Below are 26000 nucleotides of genomic sequence, written 5' to 3' on the forward strand. Positions count from 1 at the left end.
ATCACAAATAGCTGCAGTGAAAGCCTGAACATGCTCGTGTCTCCTGATGGCTACTGAGCTATGAGGACCAAGTGGTTACAAAGAAAAAAAAAGATGTGTTTATCTATATTTATGTATCTATATCTATATCTATAGGTTGTCAATGGCTAGAACTAAAAGGGGAGGAGAGGTGGAAGTTTGCAGCTGGGGACCCCTTGCTCTGCTATGTGGTCCTGTGCTCATGGGAGACAGACATTAAAGGCACAGGGAAGGAAATGTACCTGGGCCTGCTGGTGCAAGCTGGACACTTCAGTGCTGACATCTGAAGGCAGAGCAGAGAATAACATTTCTTCTGTGGAAAGTCTCAGACCCTGGGGTGGAGGCTCAGGGAGATGGAGGGGAGAAGCATTCCGGTGGTGTATTCCCTCTTGCTCACGGTGGTGGGTCTTTTTATTCTTTTCAGACCTCCAGCTGATTGGATGAGCCCCACCACATTATGGTTGGTAATCTGCTTTACTCAAAATGCACTGATTTAAATGTTAACCTCATCCAAAAACACCCTGCATGCTGACACATATTAACCATCATACCACATATTCCCTTCATTATCCTTGTGAGGCTGATAGTTTTATTGGATTTTAGTCATTTGAGTACCACCACCGTGGTTTTTTTACATCTGTGTATTATTTATTTCAATCAAAGTCAACTACTTATTTTTAAAGAGTTAGCCTCATAACAAAATAATACTCCAGGTAGAAGGGGTTGTTGTACTAGTAATTTTTTTCCTAATGCACTTAAGAATAAGTAACTCAAGCGTATCAAAAAAGCGCTTGTAGCACGTAAACCCACTTCACATCCTCCTCCTGGGAAACAGTCACCAGGGCTGTAGTTGAAGACAAAGAAGCCCGAGCCTCCGCCTGACCAGCAGGGGGCGAACTTGTCCGGCGTCCTGGAGGCCCGGGCTTTGATCCCATCCGGGGCCCTCGCCCCCCAAGCACCGTGCCTCCGCCTCCCCGAGGGGCGGCCCGAGAGCTCCCAGACCCCGGCGCCGTGAGAGGCCCAGGCCTGAGCCCTGCGGCGCCAAGGCCCCTCCATCAGGGGCCCCGAGGCCCGTCGGGGAGGTAAGGCCCGGACTACGCGCCGCGTCCTCCCGGAACGCGGAGGCCCCTCGGAGCAGTGGCCGCCGCGCCGGAGGTGGGGGCGTGCGGGGCGGGCAGCCCTTCGGCCTCCTGCGTGGCCCCTCACCCCCCCGGAGAAGTGCGGGTTGGGGGTGGTGCGTTTGGAAACAGCGACCGGCGCTGCCTCGGGCATGTGCCCTTGAGGCGCCGGTGCGCACAGCGTCCCCTGGCGCCCAGGGAAGTGGAGAGAGCCACTTCCGGGAAGAGACGCTGCACTTCCGGGAAGAGGGGCGGGGCGCAGCCGGCTCAGCCGAGAAAGGCTGTTGGGGGCGTCGGAGGCCTGGAAAGAGTCCCTGGCGCACAGCTCACGCGGGCTGCTGGGGCGCATCCTCCTTCTGAGGTGACCAGAGTGAAGCGGGGCGGCCTGTGGGATCCAGAGCCCAGGACTGAGGTGGCGCCCGACTGAGTTGAGGGGAGGGCTGCTGGGCCCTCACACCTGCCCCGCAGGTGCGCTGGGGCTCCCCGGCACCGGGCGCACACCCTGGCTTGAGTTTTCCTATCAGTATTTTAATTTAAATGGGGTCGCAGCTTCACTTAAAACATTCACTTTAAAAGGCAACTATTCATCTCTAAAATGGTAATGGTGGTAGGTTCACCAAGGGATTGATGCCCGGATTAAATAAAACGAGAAGGTGCTTGGAACTGTGCCTGAGAGATGAGGGCTCGGTACGTGCCACTTACTGTTCTTAATGTAGTGGAAGTAGGTTCTGGGAAACGCTGGGACATGTGGTCCTTCAGAGGAGGTTTTAACTCTCCCTTCCGGGAACTTTTGGAAGCTCCTGATTTGTGGTCTAGGTTTCTGTTTCTTGTGTGTAGCCTGAGTGCCCTCACTGGCTGAGGGGAGAGGTTCCTTGTAACTCGGTTCTCCGCTGGAAATTCCTGTCGTTTTAAATGCTGAGATAGCTACTAAGTAGAGTTGCCAGCAGGTGGCCCCAGAACACCTGGGATGTGTTTGCCCATTTGGGTCCCCAGATTTCATGAGAGTTTAGGGTATCACTGCATTTTAGCAATTCTTGAGGGTGTAGGCAGGAGACCTTGGCTGCAGGGAGAATACGATTGATTTGTTACTGTAGTTTTCTTCTTCCACAAGATTGTGGCCGTTATTTGATTCATTCATATATTTATCCTTCAAATATTTGTTGGATGCCTACTCTGCTCCAGATGCTATCAGAGACTTGGTATACATCAGTGAACTAGAACAAAGACTCGTGCTGTCATGGAGCCTACATTCTAGCAGGCAGCAATAAAGATAATAGGTGAATTTTATAGGGTGTTAGAAGTGTTATGAAAAAGAAAAATATAAGCCAGAGAGTGTAGGGGTGGGTGGGGTTGTTGGATCGAGCAGATTACTGTATTGAATAGGGTGGCTAGGATAGGGCTCATCAGGGAGGCAGGATTTGAGCAAAGATTCAAAAGAAATGCAGTTAGCCAAGCAGAGATCTGGGTGAAGAGTGTTTTAGATACTATGAAAAATTTGGAGCAGTTGCAGTTACCCTTTTATAGATGAGATAATTGAGGCTCCGAGAGGTGAAATGACTTGTCTAAGGTCGACGGGAGTTTGCTGCAAAGTTGGTGTACTTTCCCCTCCTCATTTCTAGCCGCATCTCCCTTCACCAGATCACATTACCCTCTGTGTTTGCCAGGGTGATGGAGGCTTCTTGTAAAGATGCCACAATACTTTGCTTGCTTAAGTGATGACTCAAGTTGTCTTGGCATATTTACTTTCATTGGGCAATACCAAACTCTGTTTGATCTTTCTTTGTTATGTAATCACTAAATATGTATCTGCTGAGTGCTGCGGAGGAGAGAATTGAGGCATGGCCCCTACACCTAAGGGACTAATAATCTGTCCATAAGCGTTTTAGGCTTTCATTTCCTCTGTTTCGTCTCCTTTCCCTACTTCTCCCAAACAAGTCCACTGATGATCTCCGTCTACAGCTTACCCTTCGAACTGAGTCAGATTCTCAAACTTAGTCACCCAATCTTGGTGTCTAGGTTCCTGAACTCTCCCCCAGATTCCTTTTGTTGCCAGTTGATACGTGGTGCCCGGTTATCCCTCAGTCACGGGTCTGCACTCCCGCTACCTGTGTTGGACCAGTGTGAGACCAGGCTTACGCTTGTTCTCCACTCCTAGGCTTTGATTACATGTCTCACCTGGATCCTTAGTTACCCTCCAGAACTGTCTCCTTGCCACGTTTGTTTACAGCTGTAGAGATCTGTCCACTTGCTTGGAGGCTCTGTGTCTTCCTGTTAGAAATTGTGCCCTTTGCTCACTGTTCTTGGTCCCTCGAGTTGCCTTCCTGAGCCTGCGTCAGTTCTCTCAGCCTCTGGCCCTGAGAACGCTGGACATGTGCTGAATCCCCTTCCCTTTCTGCCCACACCTGCGTGAGGAGATTGTGGTAGCCTGTGTAAAAATTCCTTGATGATGGCACTTGTGAAATAGCAGTGAAGGACAGAAGGCTGCATTTTCAGGTAGTTAATGTCTGAGAACTAGTATTTTAGAGGAGAGGGGAGCTTGGAAAGCCTGTAGTGGACAAAAATGAGGAAACCTCATCTTGAAGGATGGGTAGAATAAACAGGTGGAGGGAGAGAACAGAGTTGGAGTGAACATGAGACGGGACAATGAGAGATTAGCTTAAATGGAATGGAAAAGGTGTGTTTGGAAGTGGTGATGGGAAGAGGTATATAGGTAGGGCAGGGCTGGAGCAGGGCCTTGAGCACCAGGTCAAGAAGTTTGCATTACAACATCCAGAGCTGTTCTTTAATAGGGAAATTCCCAATAGTTAGCAGAAAGGCATAAAGAGGGCATGGCATTGGGAACTGTATGTCCTGCATATCTCTGAGGATCTCAAATCTGCTACATTTCTGAATGCCCCATATAAAAGAGACTCCCTGGGTTATTTTGTCATGGCATCTTGTTTCTTACGTGTTGTTTGCTTGTTTATTCTCAGTCTCCTCTAGCGTATTCTGGAATGAATGCTGCCAGAGGATAAGGACTCTGTCTACTTTTCTATCGTGTCCCCAGAATCCAGCACAGTATCAGATACTCCAAGCTCTGAAAATACGTATTGACTGGGGGAATAAACTAAACTAAGGTTCTCCAAACCTGCTCTGCCCTCTGAATGCTTGAATCTGTTAGTGCTCATGCCATCTATCTGGTCTGCAGAGTTGGATACTTGGAGTCAATCTTGATGAAGACATGAGCACAGGACCGGGCTGCCCCTGAATTTTACTTGGGGATGGTACTCCCACTGAAACCTGTTTTTCACTCCATTATGACAAGATAGCACTGCGTACCCTGTTCCATTTTAGATGTAAAGACTGAAAGCATCACATCTAAAGCATGAAATGTAAACATTGAGAGGAAAGGAGTGAAAACTCATTGAGAGGCAGGGCCACAAAATGTAAATTACATATTTCTCCATGTAACCATGTTAGCTGTTTGGTTTCTTCCAAGGGGCAGAACCACACCAGGGTTAAGAATATGGGCTCTGGAATAAGATCGCCTGGGCTCAAATCCTTGTTCTGCCAATTACTAGCTGTGTGTCTCTGGGAAAGCTACTAAGCCTCTCTGTGGCTCAGTTTTCTCTTCTGTGAAATATGGATAAGAATAGTACTTCTCTCACAGAGTTATAGTGATTAATTCTTAGAGCAGTGCTGCCACATATTAATGTTCAACAAGAGTTAACTATAATTATTAGTTCTGGGGATTTCAATGGGCCATTGAGACAGCCTCTGTTCTCTTACTCTTTGGGGCTGCTGCTCAAGACAGGCAGCCTGGCTTCATCAAGATGTGACCACAGGTGTGGTAGGAAGGGGTGTTGGAACTTTTTGAGTGAGGAGTGAGACCTGCAGGAGATGACAGTGGCCACAGAGGGAGGTAGTAGGTCCAGACGGGGTTATTTTGGGCACAGTGTGCACATCATTCCCCGGCACAATGAAGAAAGTGTTTCCAGTTAGCTGTGTATATGCAGGGGTGTACAGATGGCTGAAAGAACTCTGCACCTGCCCTGGTTTTGCTTTGTAGGAGAAGGCAGCCAAGTCTGAAGACTGGGTGTTAGTGCCTCACTGCAGTCCTGCTCTGTCCCCCCACCTTCTCCTTCCTCCAGTGACTCTCTCCCCAGCTCAGTAAACACAGCCGGACTCTTCATTTCAAGAGTGGTGGTGGTATTGAGGTGGGCCAGGAGGGTTTGGTGCTCTTACCAAACTGGTTTCCCGTAACAAGTAACTTAGAGTTATTAAGAAGTTAATAGATTTGATAAGCAGTTATTTTATCCTGTAGAGTGATTTTATTTTGCTGAATCTTGAGATGGTTGGAAGTGAAACATTTTAGAGCTACAGAAATGGCTGTGGCCAACTGTGTGCAGTGTTAATGAGGTCTTCCCCGTCCCCTGTGGGCTTCACACAGGCATGTTCCCAGGGCCCCTCATCCCAAACTGAGGGACCTGAGGTTGAAGACATCAGCATTCTTCTCCTGTAAATGCGAAAGGCAAGCGCAGATATGAGTCATTCCAGTTTGAAAGAAGGTGCGATTGCCCAGAACCTTTATTTTTTTCTGCTCTGCATCTACGCTGAATAGAGATTGTGTAAACAGGGATGGGGGGAGTTGGAGACGAATAAAGAGCAGGATGCAGTGAGTGGGTCTGCGTTCTTCCCTTGTCCGAGAGCGGGCGTGAGGGTGGTGGTTTTTTTTTTTTTTTTTTCTCAGAAAGGCATTGCTGTATTTTCTGAATGAGACCTTGATCAGGGTCACCAGTCTGCTTTGTAGCCCAAATCCTCTGCCCAGAAGTAAAGGAGTCTCTTTAAACGAAGATTTCCAGTATCAACAAACAGTCCTCTCTAAGTGTGGACATCCTAGATCTGAGGGAACACGTGCCTCTCTTGGTGTCAGCAATGTGACTGCAGGCCTTGTACGGAGGCCCCTCAGTGCCGTGGAGGAGAAAATGGGGTTTGGCATGTCTTGGCATGAGTGAGGGGGCTGAGTGTCTCTTAGCCCAAAACGTCTGAAAGTTCCAGTTGCTCCTGTTCCCTTCCTGGATACTGGCCTCTCTTTCTCTTTACCATTCTGATCTCGTCACTTCTCTATTCTATTTCTAAAGATTTAAGTCTTAGGATATGGTTTTACCTTGTCCGTGTGGGTCCATCTGGACTGTCAACCTCAAATCTCTTCATATGTGGGCCCCTCTCTCCATTCATCCCTCAACACATTCTCAGAGCTGTTTCCAGAGCCAACACCAAATCCTGAACTGGAATTCTCTCTTGACAATGATCTCAGATGCCTCTATGTGCTCCCTCAGGTCATTTCACACATTCGGTGCCAACTTGATTTCCCAAGACTGCTTATTTTGCTGCCTGGCTGGCTTTGCTTTGCGATAATCTCTTTCATCATTCCCTTCCCCTTGGTGTGTCTGGCAGCTTGACTTCCAGTGTAAGGAGTCCTGAGTTCTCCTTCTTTTGTTTGTTGGCAACATCTACCACTCCTCTCTGATTGAACCCATAGTTCTGGGTTATTGGATTAGAAAGTTAGAGTTTGGTAGGATTTTTGAGGTGACTATCTCCTCACCTTAACTGAAAGCAGACTTTTCCTGAGTGACACGACTTTTCAGCAGTTCCAGTGCAGGGAACTCATTCTCCCTCGTGGGGTTGTGGCTGGAGATGGGCTCAGCTTGCCTTTGCTCACCACCCTGGCTCCTTTCAACGACCATTCTTCCACTGATGCATGCACACTCCACCCTCTTTCCAACCTCATTGTTCCCTCAACCGATCTCCTTGCCCTATAACCATATTTAATGAGGACCTTGGCTCCTGTCTCTTTCCACCCTGGCTTTTGCCATCATTCTGGAAAACTCAACCAGCATCTTGGTGATGCATCTGGATCCTTCATTCTTATAGTCCATTGATTTCCACCTCCACCTCCCCTTTAGCCAGCCATTCAGTGGCTGCACCCTGAGCCTTGTCATCGTCTGGAACTGCTCCACCTCTGAATCCAGGACTCCTGAAGTTCCGCTTTCTGATCACACAGCATAGCCTTCTAAGTCTTCTATTCCCAGTTTCCTACTAAACTTAATCTTAAAAAATAAACACTGTTTTTACTTTGAGTAATTGCATGCCTGTCATCCAGAATTGATAGTAATAAGTATTTTGTCATTTTTGCTTCAAGTCTTAATAAAAGGAATAAAACCTTACAGGTACATTTAAGTCTGCTGTGGTCTTCCCTCAAGTTCTGATCTCGTCCTCTCCGCGAAAGCAACCACTGACACAAATTTGGTGAGTGTGTCTGTGTATAAAATGTAATGATTTTTGGGCTTTAAAATCTACGTAGTGTACTGCACTTGATTTACAGCTTGATTCACTCATTGCTATGTTTAAAAAATCAATATACACATAATAAATAGTCCATTCCTTTTAAATGCTCCATAACATTCCAGTAGAAGTATGTAGTGCAGTTTATTTATCCGTTTCCACATTCATCATCACAAACTGCTTAATCAAACACCCTTCCAAGTGTCCTCCCACACAGAGTAGTCCGTGCTGTGCTGTGGAACAGGCAGGGGCACAGCTAGCTCTGGCGCCTCTGTGTGAGGTAGGGAGGCTTCCTCTTTGCGTGGGCCTGTCCTCTGGACACAGAGCTTGGCAAGTGAAGGGCGCCTGGGGGAAGAAACAAGTACTCAGGTGGACATAGCTTTGTGCTGGGAGTGGGTGGGTTCTTAAGTGGACGCGGATTGGATTTCTTGGACTTGCTCCCTGTGGGCACCTCTGGACAGTGGACAGACTTCACAGCTATAAGTGGTGTCTTGTGTTAAGAAGAAAAACTTTACAGAGTCACACCGCTGGGGTTCAAATTCTAGCTTTTGTGGCCATAGCTAATTACTGCATCACGGTGCCTCTCTCCTTATCAGTAAAGTGGGAGTGTGGCATTCTCTCTCTCATGGAGTAACTGAGAGGGCAATGTATGGAAGTGTTTGCCATATAGTACGTTTTACATAAACGTTAGATATTATCATACATGTACAACTTCTTTTAAGGTACCAGATACCGTGAGGTCCTGCAGGATATTGCCTAGATGCCGCAGTGGTCTCGGATCTGGTCTTGCCACTGATGTCATCCCCTTCGTGTCTTGCCCCAAAAATGACCTTTTAAGTGCAAATATAATCATGTGTTCTCTGCTTAAAACCCTTTGTTGGTTCTTGCTATCAGACCACAGAGACCAAAACACCTTAGGAGGGCTTCCAAGGAGCCTTTTGGTCTGGTTCCGAGGTTTCCAGAACCACATTACGCCATGTCCCTCACATTCATCTTATATCTTAGCTGTGCTGAGCTACTGTCAGTTCCTTTAGCACGTCTTTATTTTTTTATCTTTGGGATTTTGCAAGGATAGTTAACTCCCCTGGAATACTCTCCTTCCCTGGTCAACCTGGCATATGTCCAGTTGTAGAGATTCAATGCACGTTTCTCCTAAACTCAAAAGGCTCATCTGAACCAGCTCTTCCTTACCACTAAGTATAGTTAGCCAGCACTCTCTACTTTCAACCACTGCTGCACATTAGTAATATCTTTTTTATTCTACTTTTCACACTGTCATATCTTTCCTCCATGGGCAGTGAATTCCTGAAAAACAGATCTGTCTTTCTTGTCTTTGTTATCTCCAAAATCTAGTATAGAATCTGACAATTAAATGATTAATCATTTCCTTTAGTCTTTCTAATGAAAGAATGATATTCATTGAGAGCCAGGACAACAACCATATTATCTGGATTCTGATCAGTCTAATTCTTATCCTCAGCTTTCTGTTGGAAGATGTGTGGAGATGTGTTTGTCACGTGGCTAGAGCCCAGACATCCATAGATATGTATTGTCCCAGCTGTTCCTCATGTGACAGGTTAGGAGAGAAGAGTGGAACAAGTCCTTGGAAGGGAAGAGGAATCAAAACTGCTGGCAGTATGGCCCCACAAAAGCCAAGAGACCATTTTGTTCCTTTTAATCTGGTGCTATGTAGATAAATCATTTGTTAAATTAAAGCCACGATCTTATTGCCAAAATCTGAGTCACTTTGGTGACAGCATAGGATATGCGTTGTAATTTACTCATTTCCTCCTCATGTCCTTTGGTCCCCTAAATATTTACATCTTAGGAGTAAATGGTCACTTTGGTGGTATGATTGCCAGACAGAACTCCTTGTTTAGACCCTGAAATTACATCATTAGGTAATGATTAATGTCTTTTATACATTTTAATTTTATATGGTGTATTTTTCTGGAACGAAATGTGCCTTGAAATCAAAAGAATATCAGCTTGGATTTTGATAAACTTAGAGAATTTCAGGTTCAACTGATGTCCTGTTAAAACCTTACTGCCAAGGAAGGAAAGAGACCTTGCTGAGTGAGTATGAAGATTTGCTTTCTCTTTTTGGCTCTAAAAGTAGAGCCGCGCACTGGTTTTCAGAGGAAGACAGGGAAGGAGACTGTTGCTTAATTTGGATCCATTGTGTGTCAGAAGTGGTGCTAGTCAGTAGCCTGTAGGAGAAGGAACATGGGGTTTGAGGCAGACCATCTGAGTTAAATTGCAACTGTACCACTCAGTCCGTACCTTTAGTAAGTTTTTGTTGCTGTCTTTGCTCATCAGTTCTATAGTTTATAAGGGTGCATAATGATATTTTACTTTGCTTTATTGTGAGAAAAGTGATGCATATTGAGTCAGTTTCCCTTCCTTTTATTTCATGTGGTAGAATAAATAATATTGTTATTAAGTAGTTTGAATAAAGTTCAGTTATAGCAAGTTACTAGCAGTAAAGGGGAAAATTCCTAGCCCTGGATGAATCTTGAAGGACTGACTTTAAGTGGATGCTACTCAAGCCTTTGGTAGTGTCCCTCCGAATTCTGTCCTTGAGCTCCTGTTTGAGCCCATATAGATTATCCCACTGAATTCCAAGACACCACATATTCCTTTACCTCCAGGCAGCTGGCCTCTCTTCTGCCTCCCATATCTATGTTGTAACTGAGAGATTCCCTTACACCCTTAAACTTTAAAGTTTTCATACCAGAGAAAGTGGACAAGGTAACTGTAGTGGTTTTAAAATATGTCCTTAAATTGTTTGGCATTTCTCTCTTTGAAAGGTGGGGGTTCTTCTGTTTGAATTTGAGTTGATCTCAGTGACTTGCTTGTAATGGGTGGAATATGAAGAAAGTGATTCTATGTCATTTTTGCGGCTAGTTCAGAAAAGACCATGAAGCTTCCACTCGGTTTTCTTGGGGAAGGCCGGGAGTCATGTCAGGTGTCTCACCTTAGGACTGCCAGGCTGCAGAGGCCACATATCAGTGCTCCAGGCAGTGGCCCAGCCCAGCTCCCAGCTGACAGCCAGCATCAGCTTCCAGTCATACGAGTGAGCCATCTCTTACGTTTGACCTAGTTGAGCCTTCAGATGATTGAAACCCCAGGTGACATCTGACTATAAGCGCGTAAGAGACGTTAGGTGGGAGCCACCAGCTAAGCCCTTCCAAATACCTTACCTACAAAATTATAAGTGGAATAAGGTTGTTTTAAGCTGCTGGATTTTAGAGTAATTTATTACTAGTTCTAGTGACCAGAACAGTTGGTAAAGGCAGATATGCATTTAAGTGATGGGGAACCCAATGATGGGCCTCCATTTCTTCCCTTTGCAACTTGTTATTCTCTGTTTGTAAGCAGGAAGAAATCACAAGCTCAAAGATCTGAGAGTTATTCTTGAATCCATCCTCTCTCTTACCCTCCACAATGAATGCATCAGCTAGTTCTTTTGATTCTTTTAAATATATACCAATTGTAAAATTTTGCTCCCTCTGTCACCTCAGTCCTGTCCCCAGCTACTATAATTTTTTACACTAATTGCAAACATAGGTCATTTTCCTGTTATTCTGTTTCTACTCTTGCCTTTAATCCCAGCTAAAATCTATCCTCTATCAAGCACTTAGAATGATTTTTTTAAAACAAGAAAATCATATGATTATCTCAAGCTCAAAATCCTTCAAAGGCTTCCTTGTCAAATCAGAATAGAATTCAACCTGTTGCACAAGTGCCCAAAACAAAAATAGACAAATGGACTAGGTTAAACTTAAAAACTTCTGTGCATCAAAAGACACAACAGAATGTAAAGACAACCAATGGTATGGGAGAAAATATTTGCAAATCACTTACTTTATAAAGAGTTAATGTCCTAAGTATATAAAGAAGTCCTATAACTCAACAATAAGAACAAAAAATAACCTGATTAAAAAAAGGGCAAGGGACTTGAATAGTCACGTCTCCAAAGACGATGTATAATGATCAGATGCTCAACTACCTAATCATTAGAGAAATGTAAATCAAAACCACAATGAGATACCACCTCATACCCATTAGGATAGCTACTATCAAAAAGAACAGAAAATAACAAATGTTGGTGAGGATGTGGAGAAATTGGAACCCCTGTGCATTGTTGGTGGGAATGTCAAATGCTGCAGCTCCTGTGGAAAAGTATGATAGTTCCTCAAAATATTAAAAGTAAAAAAATTACCATATTATCCGGCAATCCCATTTCTGGTATGTATCCAAAAGAATTGAAAGCAGGATCTCAAAGAGACATTTGCACACCTATATTCATAGCAGTGTTACTCAAAGTACCAAAAGGTGCAAGTAACCCATATGTCCATCAACAGAAGAACAGACAAACAATGTAGTACTATACTTACAGTGCAAGATTGTCAGTCTTAAAGATGGAGGAAATTCTGATGCATACTGCAGCATGAATGAATCTTGAGGACATTATTTGAAATGAAATAAGCCAGTCACAAAAAGACAAATATAGTTACATGAGTTATCTAAAGTAGTCAAATTCATAGAAACAGAAGGTAGAATGGTGGTTACCAGGGGCTAGGGGAGGGAGAAATAGGGAGTTGTTGTCTAATAGGTAGAGAGTTTCAGTTTTGCAAGATGAGACATTTCTGGAGATTGGTTGCACAACAGTGGAGTATACTTAACACTATTGAACTGTATACTTAGAAATGAATAAGATGGTAAGTTTCATGTTATGCATTTTTCTTACAACACAAAAATATCCAGTGTCTTTACTGTGGCTTCCAAGATGCTACATCATCTAGTCCCTGCTTAATTCTCAAAAATTATCTTCTACTGACCATTTTCTCAACCCTCACCCCAGAACCCCTACACGCCAAGGCACTTAAGGGTGGGAGAAACCTAAGGGATTTGGTTAGAAATTAATTTTTGATTTTCTTATAGGAGAAGTGAGGCTGGTTCACTACTCTGAACTTCTTTTGTCATGTCCAACTCCTTAAAACCTGTTCCCTCCTAGGTTTTCCAACAAAGTTTACATCATTATCTTTCCACAGAAATAGCTGTTTTTAAATCAGAGGTGTCAAGTTACCAAAACAATGGGAAAATTTCATTCCTCGTTTTACTTGAACTATTGAACCTTTAACAGAACTCTTCCCTTTTCAGTGAAAAGAGCTTGGACTTGGGAGACAAAATTATGTTTCAAATCTTGTTTCCACCACCTACTTGTTATGTGACTGTGGGCTGAGCTTTTAATGGCGAGTTTTCTCAATATTCTAGCCTTGTTTCTCACTCTCTGCCCCCTCATTCAGTCAAGCCTGTAGCTCCATCTGTAATGGCAAACATATACTGAATGCTTGTTGTACGCTTGGTAGCATTTCATGTATCATCACAATCTTCACAACAGTGTTAAAGTAGGTACTGTCATTATCTGTAATCTCTACATGAGGGATAGAGATCTTGAGTAAGTTGCCTGAGGTACATAGCAGATTAATGATAAAGTCCAGACTCCTGCTTGGATAGCATTTGGCTCCAGAACGTGGACGTTCACCCAGTTCAATAATCTACCTCTATACAGATGACTTGAGTCTCATCTCTTGTATGAAATAGAGACGTTTATATCCATTTGCTCACAAGAAAGCTCCACCTGAGTCTTTCTTGGGACTCTCAAGCTCATGATGTGCAAAACTGATGTTACCATTTTCTGTCTCTCATTTTGTTCCTTGCCTCATTGAATGACCTCATCCTTCATGCACTTGCCCAAGTAAGGATCCTCGAAATAACCCTAGATTCCTTCCTATTCTTTACCTCCAGATTCAATCAGTGACCAAATTCTTTTGACCTTGTTGATCAGATATCCTCTGGCCACTAAACTGGTTCCAACTCTCATTTCCTCTCTCCCTTGGATTGATATGCTTTGGAGAAAGTTTTTGTGCAGATAAGGGAAGATGGAGTCTGCCCTGTAAGATTGTCCCAGTCAAAGAAAAACTTAGACACATTTAGTTATTTTGCATGAAAATTGTTGATTCACATGTGAGGGAGGTGGTTGATTGAGTTAAAGAACAGAGTCAAAGATAACATTCTGTAAGGGAAGTAGAGAGGACAGAGAAATACTGTAGTCTGGGATGTTCCCAGTGAATCTTGTTTGCACTTTTTTGGGTAAATAAATGATTTTCTGTTGGCTAGCAAAGAGGAGTGTCTGGTAGTTCTATCCTCTGGTGAACAGGAATATGAAAGAAAGCAATTTCAGTTGTTTATGGGTTCTTTAGAAAAACATTGAGCATTTAGCTGTAGGGTATACATACCTGGTTATGTCCATCAGTTGTAATGTCCATCAGTGTCCTTCCATCAGTACCTCCACTTCAGTTAGGCTGGGTCACCAGTGTTTCCCTCATTACAATTTTTAGTTCTTCAGCCTGTTAGTTAGTCCTGACTCTCTAGGGAAGGGCCACAGGTGGGAGCTCAATTAGCTGGTTGTGAGACTGGAGGCAAGGTGGCAAATTGTGTCACAGAAATGGAAAGAAACATTTTGTCCATATTTGTGTCATAATGAGACCAGCATATTTTGCATTGTTTGGATTTTTGTAGTGGTATTTGGGGACTGCACTTCAAGCAAGGAAGCAGGATACCCATAAGAAATAGTGCCCCCTTCATGTGGCTTATGGAGCACAAACATAGACATGAGATTGTTTGAGGCTAGTTAGAAAAATGAGCTTGTTTGTTGCTTTTCATTCAATCACTGTCCACTGAAGGTTGTTTAAATTAACAAATGATTTGTTTAGCTTATTTTATTTAAGTAAAAATCAATGAAAGGATTTTAAAAAATATTTAACATTTTATTTATTGTTTGTTGAAGTATAGTTTGTTTACAATGTTGTATTCATTTCTGATGTACAACATAGTGATTCACTTATACATATGTATATTTCACATTCTTTTTGATTATAAGCCATTACAAGGTGTTGAATATAGTTCCCTGTGCTATTCAGTAGGCCCTTGTTGTTTAGAATCTGCAAATCCTGAACTCCCTATTTATCCTTCCCCACCCTCTTTCCCCTGGTAACCATAAGTTTGTTTTCTATGTCTGTGAGCCTGTTTCTGTTTGTAAATAAGTTCATTTGTTTCTTTTTTTTAAGATTCTACATATAAGTGATACCATATGGTATTTTTATTTCTCTTTCTGATTTACTTCACTTAGTATGACAGTCTCCAGGTCCATCCATGTTGCTGCAAATGACATTATTTAATTCTTTTTTTTATAGCTAAGTAGTGTACCATGGTGTCTACATATCACAACTTCTTTATCCAGTCATCCATTGATGGATGTTTAGGTTGCGTCCATGCTTTGGCTATTGTCAATAGTGCTACTGTGAACATCGAGGTGCATGTATCTTTTTGAATTAGAGTTCCCTCTGGATATATGTCCAGGAGTGGGATTGCTGGGTCATAGGGTAGGTCTATTTTCATTTTTTTTTTTTTTTTAGGAATCTTCATATTGTTCTCCATAATGGCTGTAGCAAACCACATTCCCACCAACAGTGTAGGAGGGTTCCCTTTTTTTCACACTCTTTCCAGCATTTACTCTTTGTGAACTTTTTAATGCTGGCCATTCTGGCCAGTGTGAGGTGATACCTCATTGTAGTTTTGATTTGCGTGTCTCTGATAATAGTGATGTTAAGCATCTTTTCATGTGTCTATTGGCCATCTGTATGTCTTCTTTGAAGAAATGTCTACTTAGGTCTTCTGCCCAATTTTGGATTGGATTGTTTGCTTTTTTGGTATTGAGTTGTATGAGCTGTTTGTATATTCTGGAAATTAACCCCCTTGTCAGTTGCATTATTTGCAAATATTTTCTCCCATTCTGTAGATTGTCTTTTCACTTTATTTATGGGTTCCTTTGCTGTGCAAAAGCTATAAGTTTATTTAGGTCCCATTTGTTTATATATTTTTGCTTTTATTTCTATTGCCTCAGTAGACTGCCCTAGGAGAACATTGGTACAATTTATATAAGAGGATGTTTTTCCTATGTTCTCTTCTAGATTTATGGTGTCTTGTCTTATGTTCAAGTCTTTAAACCATTTTGAGTTTATTTTTGTGTATGGTGTGAGGGAGTGTTCTAACTTAATTGATTTACATATGGCTGTCCAGCTTTCCCAACACCACTTGCTGAAGAGACTGTCTTTTCTCCATTGTATATTCCTGCCTCCTTTGTCAAAGATTAATTGACCGTAAATGTGTGGGTTTATTTCTGGGCTCTCTATTCTGTTCCATTGATCCATATATCTGTTTTTGCGCCAATACCATGCTGTTTTGATTACTGTAGTTCTGTAGTATTGTCAGAAGTCTGAGAGGGTTATTCTTCCAGCCTCATTCTTTTTCTTCAGTATTGCTTTGGCAATTCTGGGTCTTTTGTGATTCCATATAAATTTTAGGATTATTTGTTCTAGCTCTGTGAAAAATGTCCTGGGTGATTTGATAGGGATCGCATTAAATCTGTAGATTGCTTTGGGTAGTATGGCCATTTTAACAATAATAATTTTTCCAATCCAAGCACATGGGATATCTTTCCATTTCTTTAAATCATGTTTAATTTCCTTAATCAGTGGTTTTTAATTCTCCGTGTATAAGTCTTTCACCTCCTTGATCGGGTTTATTCCTAAGTATTTTTTTTTCAATGTGATTTTAAAAGGGATTTTTTTTTTTTTTACTTTCCTTTTCTGATGTATCATTGTTAGTGTAAAGAAACACTAGTGTATGTTAACAGAAATTTCAGCAACAGATTTCTATATGTTAATCTTGTATCCTGCTACCTTACTGAATTTATCAGCTCTAGTTGTTTTTGCATGGAGTCTTTAGGGTTTTCTATATCTAGTATCATGTCATCTACGTATAGTGACAATTTTACCTCTTCTCTTCCAATTTGGACCCCTTTTATTTCTTTTTCTTGCCTGATTGCTATGGCTAGGACTTCCAATACTATGTTGAATAGAAGTGGTGAGGATGGGCATCCTTGTTTTCCTCTGGTGAAAAGGTTTTCAACTTTTCATCATTGAGTATTATGTTGGCTGTGGGTTTGCCATAAATAGCTTTTATTATGTTGAGATATGTTCCCTCTATACCCACTTTGGTAAGAGTTTTTATCATAAATTATGTTGAATTTTATCAAATGCTTTTTCTGCACCTATTGAGATGATCATGTGGTTCTTTCTTTTCTGAGTGTGGTGGTGTATCACATTGATTGATTTGCATATGTCAAACCATCCTTGTGGCTCTGGAATGAATCCAACTTGATCATAGTGTATGTTTTTTTAACGCATTGTTGGATTATATTTGCTAATATTTTGTTGAAAATTTTTGTGTGTATATCTGTCAAAGATTTTGGCTTGTAATTTTGTTTTTTGGTAGTGTCTTTGTCCGCTTTTGGTATCAGGATGACTGTGGCTCCATAGAATGAGTTTGGGGGTATTCCCTCCTCTGCAATCTTTTGGAAGAGTGTGAGAAGGGTTGGTATTAGTTCTTTGTATGTTTAGTAGAATTCCCAGTGAAGCCATCAGGTCCTGGACTTTTGTTTGCAGGGAGGTTTTTTGTTGTTCTTGTTGTTGTTGTTGTTGTTACTGATTCTATTTCATTTCTGATGATTGGTCTCTTCAAATTACCTATTTCTTCTTGATTCAGTTTTGGTGGACTGTATGTTTTTAGAAACTTGTCCATATAGAAAGTCAGGATTTGAAGTACTTTTGTAAAACTACTAAACTCAGAGTTAGGGGACTTGAAATCTAATTTTTATTGGTATGGATTATTTCTGTGATAGACTCATCTGCAAAATGCAAACATTGGCCTAGATACTGTCTAGTAAACTTTCTGATCTGATATTGTGGAGAAGAAAACTTGGGTATGATTATTATAGTGGGATATTCCTTGTAATGGTACAAGCTTGTTCACATTTTTACCAGATTTATTATATCTTCTCTCAAAATCATAAAATATATGTGTTTTCTTTCCAGGACAGGAGGGCATTTTAAAAATTGCTTTTACGTTGTCAAGAAATTTCAACAGTTTCTCTGCTCTCATTAGTTTCCATTGGAAAATATCTCCATGCGTCTTTGTGAGAAGGGCCTATGGTCAATATTCAGTTTCCTGATCTTTGTTTGACTTGCCTAATACCCACTTGGGTTGATGTTTTGCTAATAATTATGATGATATCTATGATTGAGCTAGCCTTTTTTCATCTTGATGGTGACTACATGGAATAATGACTATGTTGGAGAATAACATAAGATTTGATTAACTTTTTTTCTTTGGACTACCTATTTCTTTGGAATGATATATATCTGTTATTTGGTCACGTATTTTTCCAAGAATAGAGGAAAAGGATGTCATTCTTATCATGGGGAAGTAAGTCTTTTGGGGCCTATGAGAAATAAGTATGGAAGAGACAAACAATGATGTATCATCAATAGTTTATTTTCAATTTTCATGCAGTACAGGTTTTTTGATTTTATATACCTAAGGTGATTAATGAATGCAAAAATACAGAGTTTCAATACAAAGATAATACAGGCAGGTGTACTGAGACCTGATATTAATATAGCAGATTTGGCTTACAGAATGGTGATTTTACACCTTTGGTTACTTTGAAATATTTGGCAAATATTAATGTAACAACATTCAGAGTTCTAAAATTTACCGTTCAAAAGAAAAGTTCATACTTGAGCTTCAATCTCCCCAAATACTCATGGATTTCTAAATTTAGCACTGATTGGAATTGCTTTCTTCCATTCACCACTTCGTAACTATAAAGTTCAAAGCTTCCTAGAGAAAAAAAAAGTACCTATCACCAATGGAAAGAAATAGTGTAACTAAATTTTTTAAAAAGATAAGAGAAGATAACCTCCCTGAAAGCATAATGAAATTATTCTTGACTCAAGTTGTGTCTTTGTCATTCTCATATTCTTTAGGTTAATTACTCAAAAAATTAATTTCTAACTTACAATAAAAGGATCTTTGGAATGGATGAAATCCCATCTGTTTCAAAAGATCACTTGGATGGCCATATGTTCCTGGGTGTGTATTACTGCTTGTTATATTGGAGCTAATAAATTCTTCTCAGGATTGAGATCTGTCCCTGAATCCTACATGCCATACTGAGACTGTCCAAACCTTGACTGTCCATAGTCATAATCTGAACTTCCATAGCTGCCATGTCGCCAATCTTGAACTGTATCATGCATTTGTTTCCTTGAGCTGGACCTAGACTTTCTGGAAGCGGTCCCTAACTGTCTACCAGCAGTTTGAGAATAACCAGCACTGTCACTAACATGACCAACTCTGGACAATCTGTGTCTATGGCTACTGAACACAGTTGAGCTTTGTCCATATTCACTCCCTGAGTGTCTGGAGCTGTCTCTTTGCTGCTCATGGCTGTGCCCCTGTCTCTGGCCAGCACTGCTTCCAGACTCTCCCTGGACAGAATCCCTCTCTGTAGGGGCGGGCCTATACCGTTGCTGAGATTCTGAGTGGGTAGAGCTGACTCCTGCCTGACCATGGGAAGCCCCATGTTGGTGCCTTGAACTGGACCCAGATCTTGCATGGGTGGTCAGAGTTATTCTCCCTGCATCTTCATAGGAGCCGTCGCTGTCGCTCGCCTGGCTAACACTGGATTCCCTGTGTCTACTGCTACCAGACGCAGTTGAGGTTTGTCTGTGTCCAGTCCCTGAGTGTCTGGAGCTGTCTCTTTGCTGCTCATGGAGGTGCCCCTGTCTCTGGCCAGCGCTGCTTCCAGACTCTCCGTGGACAGAGTCCCTCTCTCTGTGTGCACCTCTTTGCCCTTGATGAGACGCTGAGTGCCTAGAGCTGTCTCCTGCTTGGCCATGGGAAGCCCCATGTTGGTGCCTTGAACTGGACCCAGATCTTCCATGGGTGGTCACAGTTTGTCTCCCTGCATCTTCATAGGAGCCGTCGCTGTCACTCGCCTGGCTAACACTGGATTCCCTGTGTCTACCGCTAGTAGACGCAGTTGTGGTTTGTCTGTGTCCAGTCCCTGAGTGTCTGGAGCTGTCTCCTTGCTGCTCATGGCGGTGCCCCTGTCTCTGGCCAGCGCTGCTTCCAGACTCTCCGTGGACAGAGTCACTCTCTCTGTGTGCATCTCTTTGCCCTTGATGAGACGCTGAGTGCCTAGAGCTGTCTCCTGCCTGGCCATGGGAAGCCCCATGTTGGTGTCTCGAACTGGACCCAGATCTTCTGTGGGCAGTCTCAGATTGCCTTCGTGAATCTTCTGAATACCTTTGGCGGTCACTGGAGTGACCGGTACTGGAATCCCTGTGTCTAGCAGTACCAGAGAGAGCCGAGGTTTGCCCATATCCGGTCCTTGAGTGCCTGGAGTTGTCTCTTTCCTGCTGATGGCGGCTCCTGTATTGTTGGCCAGCGCTGCTTCCAGACTCTCCGTGGACAGAGTCACTCTCTCTGTGTGCACCTCTTTGCCCTTGATGAGACGCTGAGTGCCTAGAGCTGTCTCCTCCCTGGCCATGGGAAGCCCCATATTGGCTCACTGAGCTGGACCGAGATCTTCCATGGGTGGTCACAGTTTGTCTCCCTGCATCTTCATAGGAGCCGTCGCTGTCGCTCGCCTGGCTAACACTGGATTCCGTGGGTCTACCGCTACTAGACGCAGTTGAGGTTTGTCCGTGTCGAGTCCCTGAGTGTCTGGAGCTGTCTCTTTGCTGCTCATGGCGGTGCCCCTGTCTCTGGCCAGCGCTGCTTCCAGACTCTCCGTGGACAGAGTCACTCTCTCTGTGTGCACCTCTATGCCCTTGATGAGACGCTGAGTGCCTAGAGCTGTCTCCTGCCTGGCCATCGGAAGCCCCATGTTGGTGTCTCGAACTGGACCCAGGTCTTCCGTGGGCGGTCTCAGATTGCCTTCGTGAATCTTCTGAATACCTTTGGCGGTCACTGGAGTGACCGGTACTGGAATCCCTGTGTCTAGCAGTACCAGAGAGAGCCGAGGTTTGCCCATATCCGGTCCTTGAGTGCCTGGAGTTGTCTCTTTCCTGCTGATGGCGGCTCCTGTGTTGTTGGCCAGCGCTGAATCCTGACTCTCCATGGACAGAGTCCCTCTCTCTGTATGTGGCTCTGTGCCCTTGATGAGAGTCTGAGTGTCTCGAACTGTCTCTTGTCTGGTCATGTGCAGCCCCGTATTGGCTCACTGAGCTGGACTGAGATCTTCCATGGGTGGTCACAGTTTGTCTCCCTGTATCTTCATAGGAGCCGTCGCTGTCGCTTGCCTGGCTAACACTGGATTCCCTGGGTCTACTGTGACTGGACACAGTTGAGCTTTGTCCATATCCAGTCCCTGAGTGTCTGGAGCTGTCTCTTTGCTGCTCATGGCGGTGCCCCTGTCTCTGGCCAGCGCTGCTTCCAAACTCTCCGTGGACAGAGTCCCTCTCTCTGTGTGCACCTCTTTGCCCTTGATGAGATGCTGAGTGCCTAGAGCTGTCTCCTGCTTGGCCATGGGAAGCCCCATGTTGGTGCCTTGAACTGGACCCAGATCTTCCATGGGTGGTCACAGTTTGTCTCCCTGCATCTTCATAGGAGCCGTCGCTGTCACTCGCCTGGCTAACACTGGATTCCGTGGGTCTACCGCTACTAGACGCAGTTGAGGTTTGTCTGTGTCCAGTCCCTGAGTGTCTGGAGCTGTCTCCTTGCTGCTCATGGCGGTGCCCCTGTCTCTGGCCAGCGCTGCTTCCAGTCTCTCCGTGGACAGAATCCCTTTCTGTAGGGGTGGCCCTGTACCGTTGCTGAGAGTCTGACTTCCCAGAGTTGTCCTTTGACCAGACATGGTCCAACCAATGTTGATTGCTTGACCTGAACCCAGTTCTTGGTTGAGTTGATGTGGATATTCTGCCTGAATCTTTTGATTGTTCTTCATTATTACTGTCCTGACTAATAGTAGCATTTTTTTCTTTCTCCCTTCTGTATTCTGAGAATCCTTTTTCTTGTTCTGTTTTTGAGTGAGTGTGTTTGTTATCTATGTTTTTCTGTCTGGAATCATTGTTTTCTCTTGAGATTGCTGTTTCTTCAGTTTCATCTAATTGATTATTAATTTGGGAAAATACATATGTTTTACCTCCATTGTATGAGTTGTTATATCCTGATCGTCTCCATTTTGCACCTTCTTGTTTTGTATCATCATAAACCAGTGCTAGTTGTTCTTCTTCATTCCCCCTGATTTTTGACTTGTTCTGTCTTGTTTTTACCTCTGTAGATCTTGACCTCTTTTTATTTTTCCCACTTGACCCAGAATGTTTTTCTCTGCTTTCGTCTTCATCTATAGAATTAGAGTCATCATCTTTGTCTTGTCTTGTTCCCAATATTGACCTATGCCTATTTTTCCCTCTTTGGCTCTTTGATCTCACTGTGTCCCCTTTTTTATCACTTGCTGTATTACTGGATTTTCTCTTTCTTTTCTCTTCTCTCTCTTCTTGTTCATCTTTTACATCTTCATTTTCATTATCTTCATTCTTGTTATATCTGTACTTTTTCTGCTTTTTCCCTGATGCTTGGAAATTTTGTCTTCTGGTAGACTCATAATATGCTTCAGCCAACTTGAATACCATCAGAAAAAATTCTGAAAAATCTATTTCCATGTTGTGATCTATATCAAGGTTATTCATAAAGACATCAGCAATATCTAGGTCATCCGGATTCTGTACAGAGGGAAGACAGAAGGGGACAGTACATTTGAGTGACTCACACTGTCAATTTAATAATTCAAATTAAGTTTAGGGAACATGGATCTTGGTATAAAAAGTGGAACCAAATCTCTTGTTTTTTTCTTTCATGTTGTTTAGCTTATTTTGATCCAGGAGGATACTATAGGTACTGTACTAAAAGAAATAAATCTTAAAAACATATGGTCAAACAAAAAGATTTAATGGGGCAAGTGCCACTTTTTCCTGTCTGAAACATGAATATTTTATAAAATTTATAATTGAATTTTGTTTTAAATATACCTAATCATTATTGATGTTAGGAAGAATATTATGAAGAACTTCTTTGTCACTAAATACATGTAATAGTTTTCCTCAGAGAAATGGGTGTGTGTGCGTGCACAGTCACCTGTGTAGGTGTATAGTACATAAAGGGAGGGAAGCAAATTACATCTGTTTTGAATTCAGATTAATTGTTATCCTATTGCAAAAGCAATAATTCACAAAGCGATCCCAGCAATTCTTTATCAGAATATTGATGCAGAACAGAAAGGCTATGCCCTACAGTCCTGGCAGATATCTTTTACCTGCAGGATTGGCTGAAACTCCACTTCCAGAAGTTCCTTCAGCTCTTTTTTGCTCAGTGTGTTAGTCTCTTTATCTGTGTTTGAATATTGGTGGAATAGGTCGATGATGGCAGTGATGTTTTCCAGAAGAGTAGACATCTTTTGGGAAGTATATGTGAACCTAGAAAGAAGAAGTTAAAATGCACTTATCTTGTGTTTCTGTTCCTTTTCTAGGTCACAACAATTATTGTAATGTATTTCCACATTTTTAAACCTGTATCTCCCCTAAGTTATCCAGCTTCAAAAATGGAAAAAGTCAGAAAAAACTTCTACCATCTGCATATGAAAGTCAATACAGAGTTTCACTGAATTAGTAAAACTGCCAGTCTTTTTTTTTCTCTTGAACACATTCACAGCAGGATTTAGATAGCCTCACAGACCTCAGGATGCTCTAGATAAGATCAGTCCTCTTGTAGGTCTGGCCATTGTCCATAGCAGGATTTTAGAAAGGCCCACTGGTCAGCTGCCAGAAAATTTGCTCATACAAATTTGCTGAAAATCAATTCTATAAAAGCTAATATGCTAAATGGTCAGTGTATTGAGAGACAGTTTTCAATAAGGCAATTTGCCAAATCGTCAAACACTCAATAAACATTCACGCAATTTACTTTTTTTCCCCCTTCGAGAATTCATGAAGTTCACAGCATTTTAATTGAATAGCATGAGTTTAACTGATTTTCAATATTATAAAAAATTTTTTGGATTGGCTTTCACTTTTCCACATAAGGAATAGCATTGAAAGATTATTTAGCTTATTGGGGAAGGAAATAAATTATTAAGTATGTTGGTAAATCCAAATGAGCATTTGTTTTACAAAAATGTTATATAAATTATATTATAAAATAATAATCACATTACTTTATTAAAACATAAAACCAGAAACTAAAATCCTATAGAAGACAATAATGTCAAAGATGTCTGTAGTAGTCAAGAGCTAAAGCATCTGTAAACCTTGCATTGTTTGGTAACAGGTAATAGGTATTGATTAATGTTTGTCATGGTTGGGCATGTAAAGGTTGATAAAATGGACTGCACTGTTCATTCAAAGACTTTGTTAAGGAGAGAAGGAAAAGCCACTTAGTGGGAGGATATATGCAACACATTTAACCAGTAAATTTCTCTATCTTGAATATAAAAGTAACTCCCATAAATTAATACAAAAATACAGAAACCATAACAGAAAAATGGATAGATAGCAGAGGAGCTTTGCAAAAAAGGATATCTAAATGGCTAAGAAACATGAAATGTTCTCAATCTTATTATTCATTAGGGAAATACAAATTAAAATTACATTGTGAGACCATAGCACTGTCACCAAGTGACTAAAAAGACAAAATGGAAATATAACCTTCCTAGTAGCAAATATTGGTGAGGATTTGGAGAAACTGGATCTTTCATACACTCCTAGAAGGCACATAAACTGGCAGAAGTACTTTCAAAATTTGTTTGAATAAGTAAACCTAGTTACCCCCCCCCCCCCAAAAAAAAAACCAAACACAAGCAAAGAGAAAAATTTTTGACAGTACCTAAGACCATCAATTTACTCCTAGGAATATTCACAATAGAAATATATACACACTTGTAACCAAAGATTATGTACAAAATATTCATAGGCCCATTATTTATCGTAGCCCCCTAAATGGAAACAACTCGAACATCTATCAATAAAAATGAATAAATGAATTGTGCTATTTCCATATAATAGTCAAAGGTGAGAGTGAAGGATAGCATTGACCAAGTGGTAGTGGTAGACAGGGGGACAGGTGGATTGGCATGTCTTATGGGCAGAGTTGACTGGACTTGATGGTGAATCTGTGTGGTGTAAAGGAAAGACTGGAATCATGCATGACTTCTAGATTCTGACTTGAGCAAAGAGTTACTTTTCACTACTTATGTTATTCCATCATCTCTCTTCTAAACTGAAGTCCATCTCCCTGCTCGTACTGTTGCCTATTTTTCACTTAGCAACCCAGAACAATCTTTCTACTCCTCCTGTTAAATACTCTCCAGCGGCTTCTCAGGTACTTAAAATAATGTACAAAGTCTACTATGCCCCTCTTTACATGGTCTACCCCGTCTAGCTCTCTGATACCACCATATTCCACTGTTCCTCTAGTTAAACATGCTCACTGCACACTAGCTTCTTTCTGTCCTTTAAAGCGAGTTTACTCCTTCTTTAGAATCCTCTCATTTGCCTTGGCTAGTTTCTTCTGTCATTATGATCTCTGCTAAAAAGATAGTTGCTGAAAGAGGGCTTTCCTGGCCATCCGATCTAAAGTCCTCTCCTCCTATATCTTTACTTTATCACTCTTATTTTCTTCATTGTTCATATCACTATTTGAAATTCTTATTTATTTATTGCTTAGGGAATGTCCCCCTCTATAAAATATAAGCTCCTGAGGGTAGGGAGTTTATGTTATTCACTGCTGCATAATCAGCCAACAGCAGCACTTGACAAATAGAAGGTAGTTAATATATATTTGTTCAATGAATGAATGAATAGATAATCCAGCAATATTAAGAGAGTAGCCTTGTAGAAAGCAAATTTATGCCCTCATTTTCCTTCAGTATCAAAGTTAACTTTTAGTAACATTGCTGCTAAAAATTAAGAACCCCAAACATCCAACTTTTTGCCTCAGAGTACAATACATCCAGAACTCCACCTTGCTGAACAGGTTAGATGTATCCCCTCTCACTTACGTCCTTCACCAGAAGAGCAAGTAGAACGTAGCCTGAAGGAGCTTGCTGGGTGCTGAAGGCTGGAATAATGCCCTTTTTATAGCAGGTCCATCCAGGGAGGAGCCATACTCTGCAGGATGGTCTGATTCACTCCTAACCAAACCCAGACCCACCCATATCTCCACCTCTATTTCTCTAGTGAGGTGTTTACTTCCCAAATCGCTCACGTACTCATCTGTACTTGTTTTACCAAGTTCCAAAATTAAGTTTACATCATTCCCATATATTGGGGATTTTATGGAAGATTCCCTTTGGCTAGCATTGGCTCTTTGTGTGCAAGGTCCATACCTTCTGTGTTTTTTTTTGTTGTTGTTGTTGTAACCCCCACTTTGACTTGGTAGGTGCTTGATAAATATCAGTTATAAGCATACATCCTTATCCTTGTCGCTAGAGGTGTAGAATGTATACTTACGGAAACTCAAAATTCAGTTTATGGTAGGAAGACATCACAAGCACCTACCTGCATGTCC

At 42.0% G+C, this 26000-nt stretch overlaps 1 protein-coding gene and 1 long non-coding RNA gene across 4 annotated transcripts in view; one reads left to right on the forward strand and one right to left on the reverse strand.

Annotated features, from left to right (window-relative positions):
• The first annotated feature begins 882 nt into the window (after positions 1 to 882).
• LOC141574356 (uncharacterized) overlaps positions 883 to 26000 on the forward strand; it is a 39004-nt gene continuing 13886 nt past the window's right edge. For 2 of the 3 annotated variants that reach the window (XR_012501300.1, XR_012501301.1), the window contains exons 1-2: positions 883 to 1100; positions 7346 to 7424. This is a non-coding gene — a long non-coding RNA (uncharacterized LOC141574356). The remainder of the gene's footprint in view (positions 1101 to 7345; positions 7425 to 26000) is intronic. The other variant, XR_012501302.1, reaches the window with a different exon arrangement.
• On the reverse strand, positions 17556 to 25564 carry FLG (filaggrin). The gene is made up of 3 exons (XM_074349446.1): positions 25492 to 25564; positions 22753 to 22912; positions 17556 to 22162 (listed from the first exon to the last, which is right to left on the reverse strand). The coding sequence occupies exons 2-3, from the start codon at positions 22888 to 22890 to the stop codon at positions 18593 to 18595; spliced, it is 3708 nt and encodes a 1235-aa protein (XP_074205547.1). The 5' UTR covers positions 22891 to 22912; positions 25492 to 25564; the 3' UTR covers positions 17556 to 18592.

The sequence above is a fragment of the Camelus bactrianus genome, chromosome 21 (assembly GCF_048773025.1).
Source record: "Camelus bactrianus isolate YW-2024 breed Bactrian camel chromosome 21, ASM4877302v1, whole genome shotgun sequence".
NCBI classification, from domain to species: Eukaryota; Metazoa; Chordata; class Mammalia; order Artiodactyla; family Camelidae; genus Camelus; species Camelus bactrianus.

What these genes read in the sequence shown, in the direction of transcription:
- FLG (XM_074349446.1), bottom strand. Translation starts at nt 22,890, where the DNA reads ATGTCTACTCTTCTGGAAAACATCACTGCCATCATCGACCTATTCCAC. An exon ending in AGTTTCAGCCAATCCTGCAG is followed by an intron (nt 22,163 to 22,752) that starts GTAAAAGATATC and finishes CCCTCTGTACAG; the next exon opens with AATCCGGATGACCTAGATAT.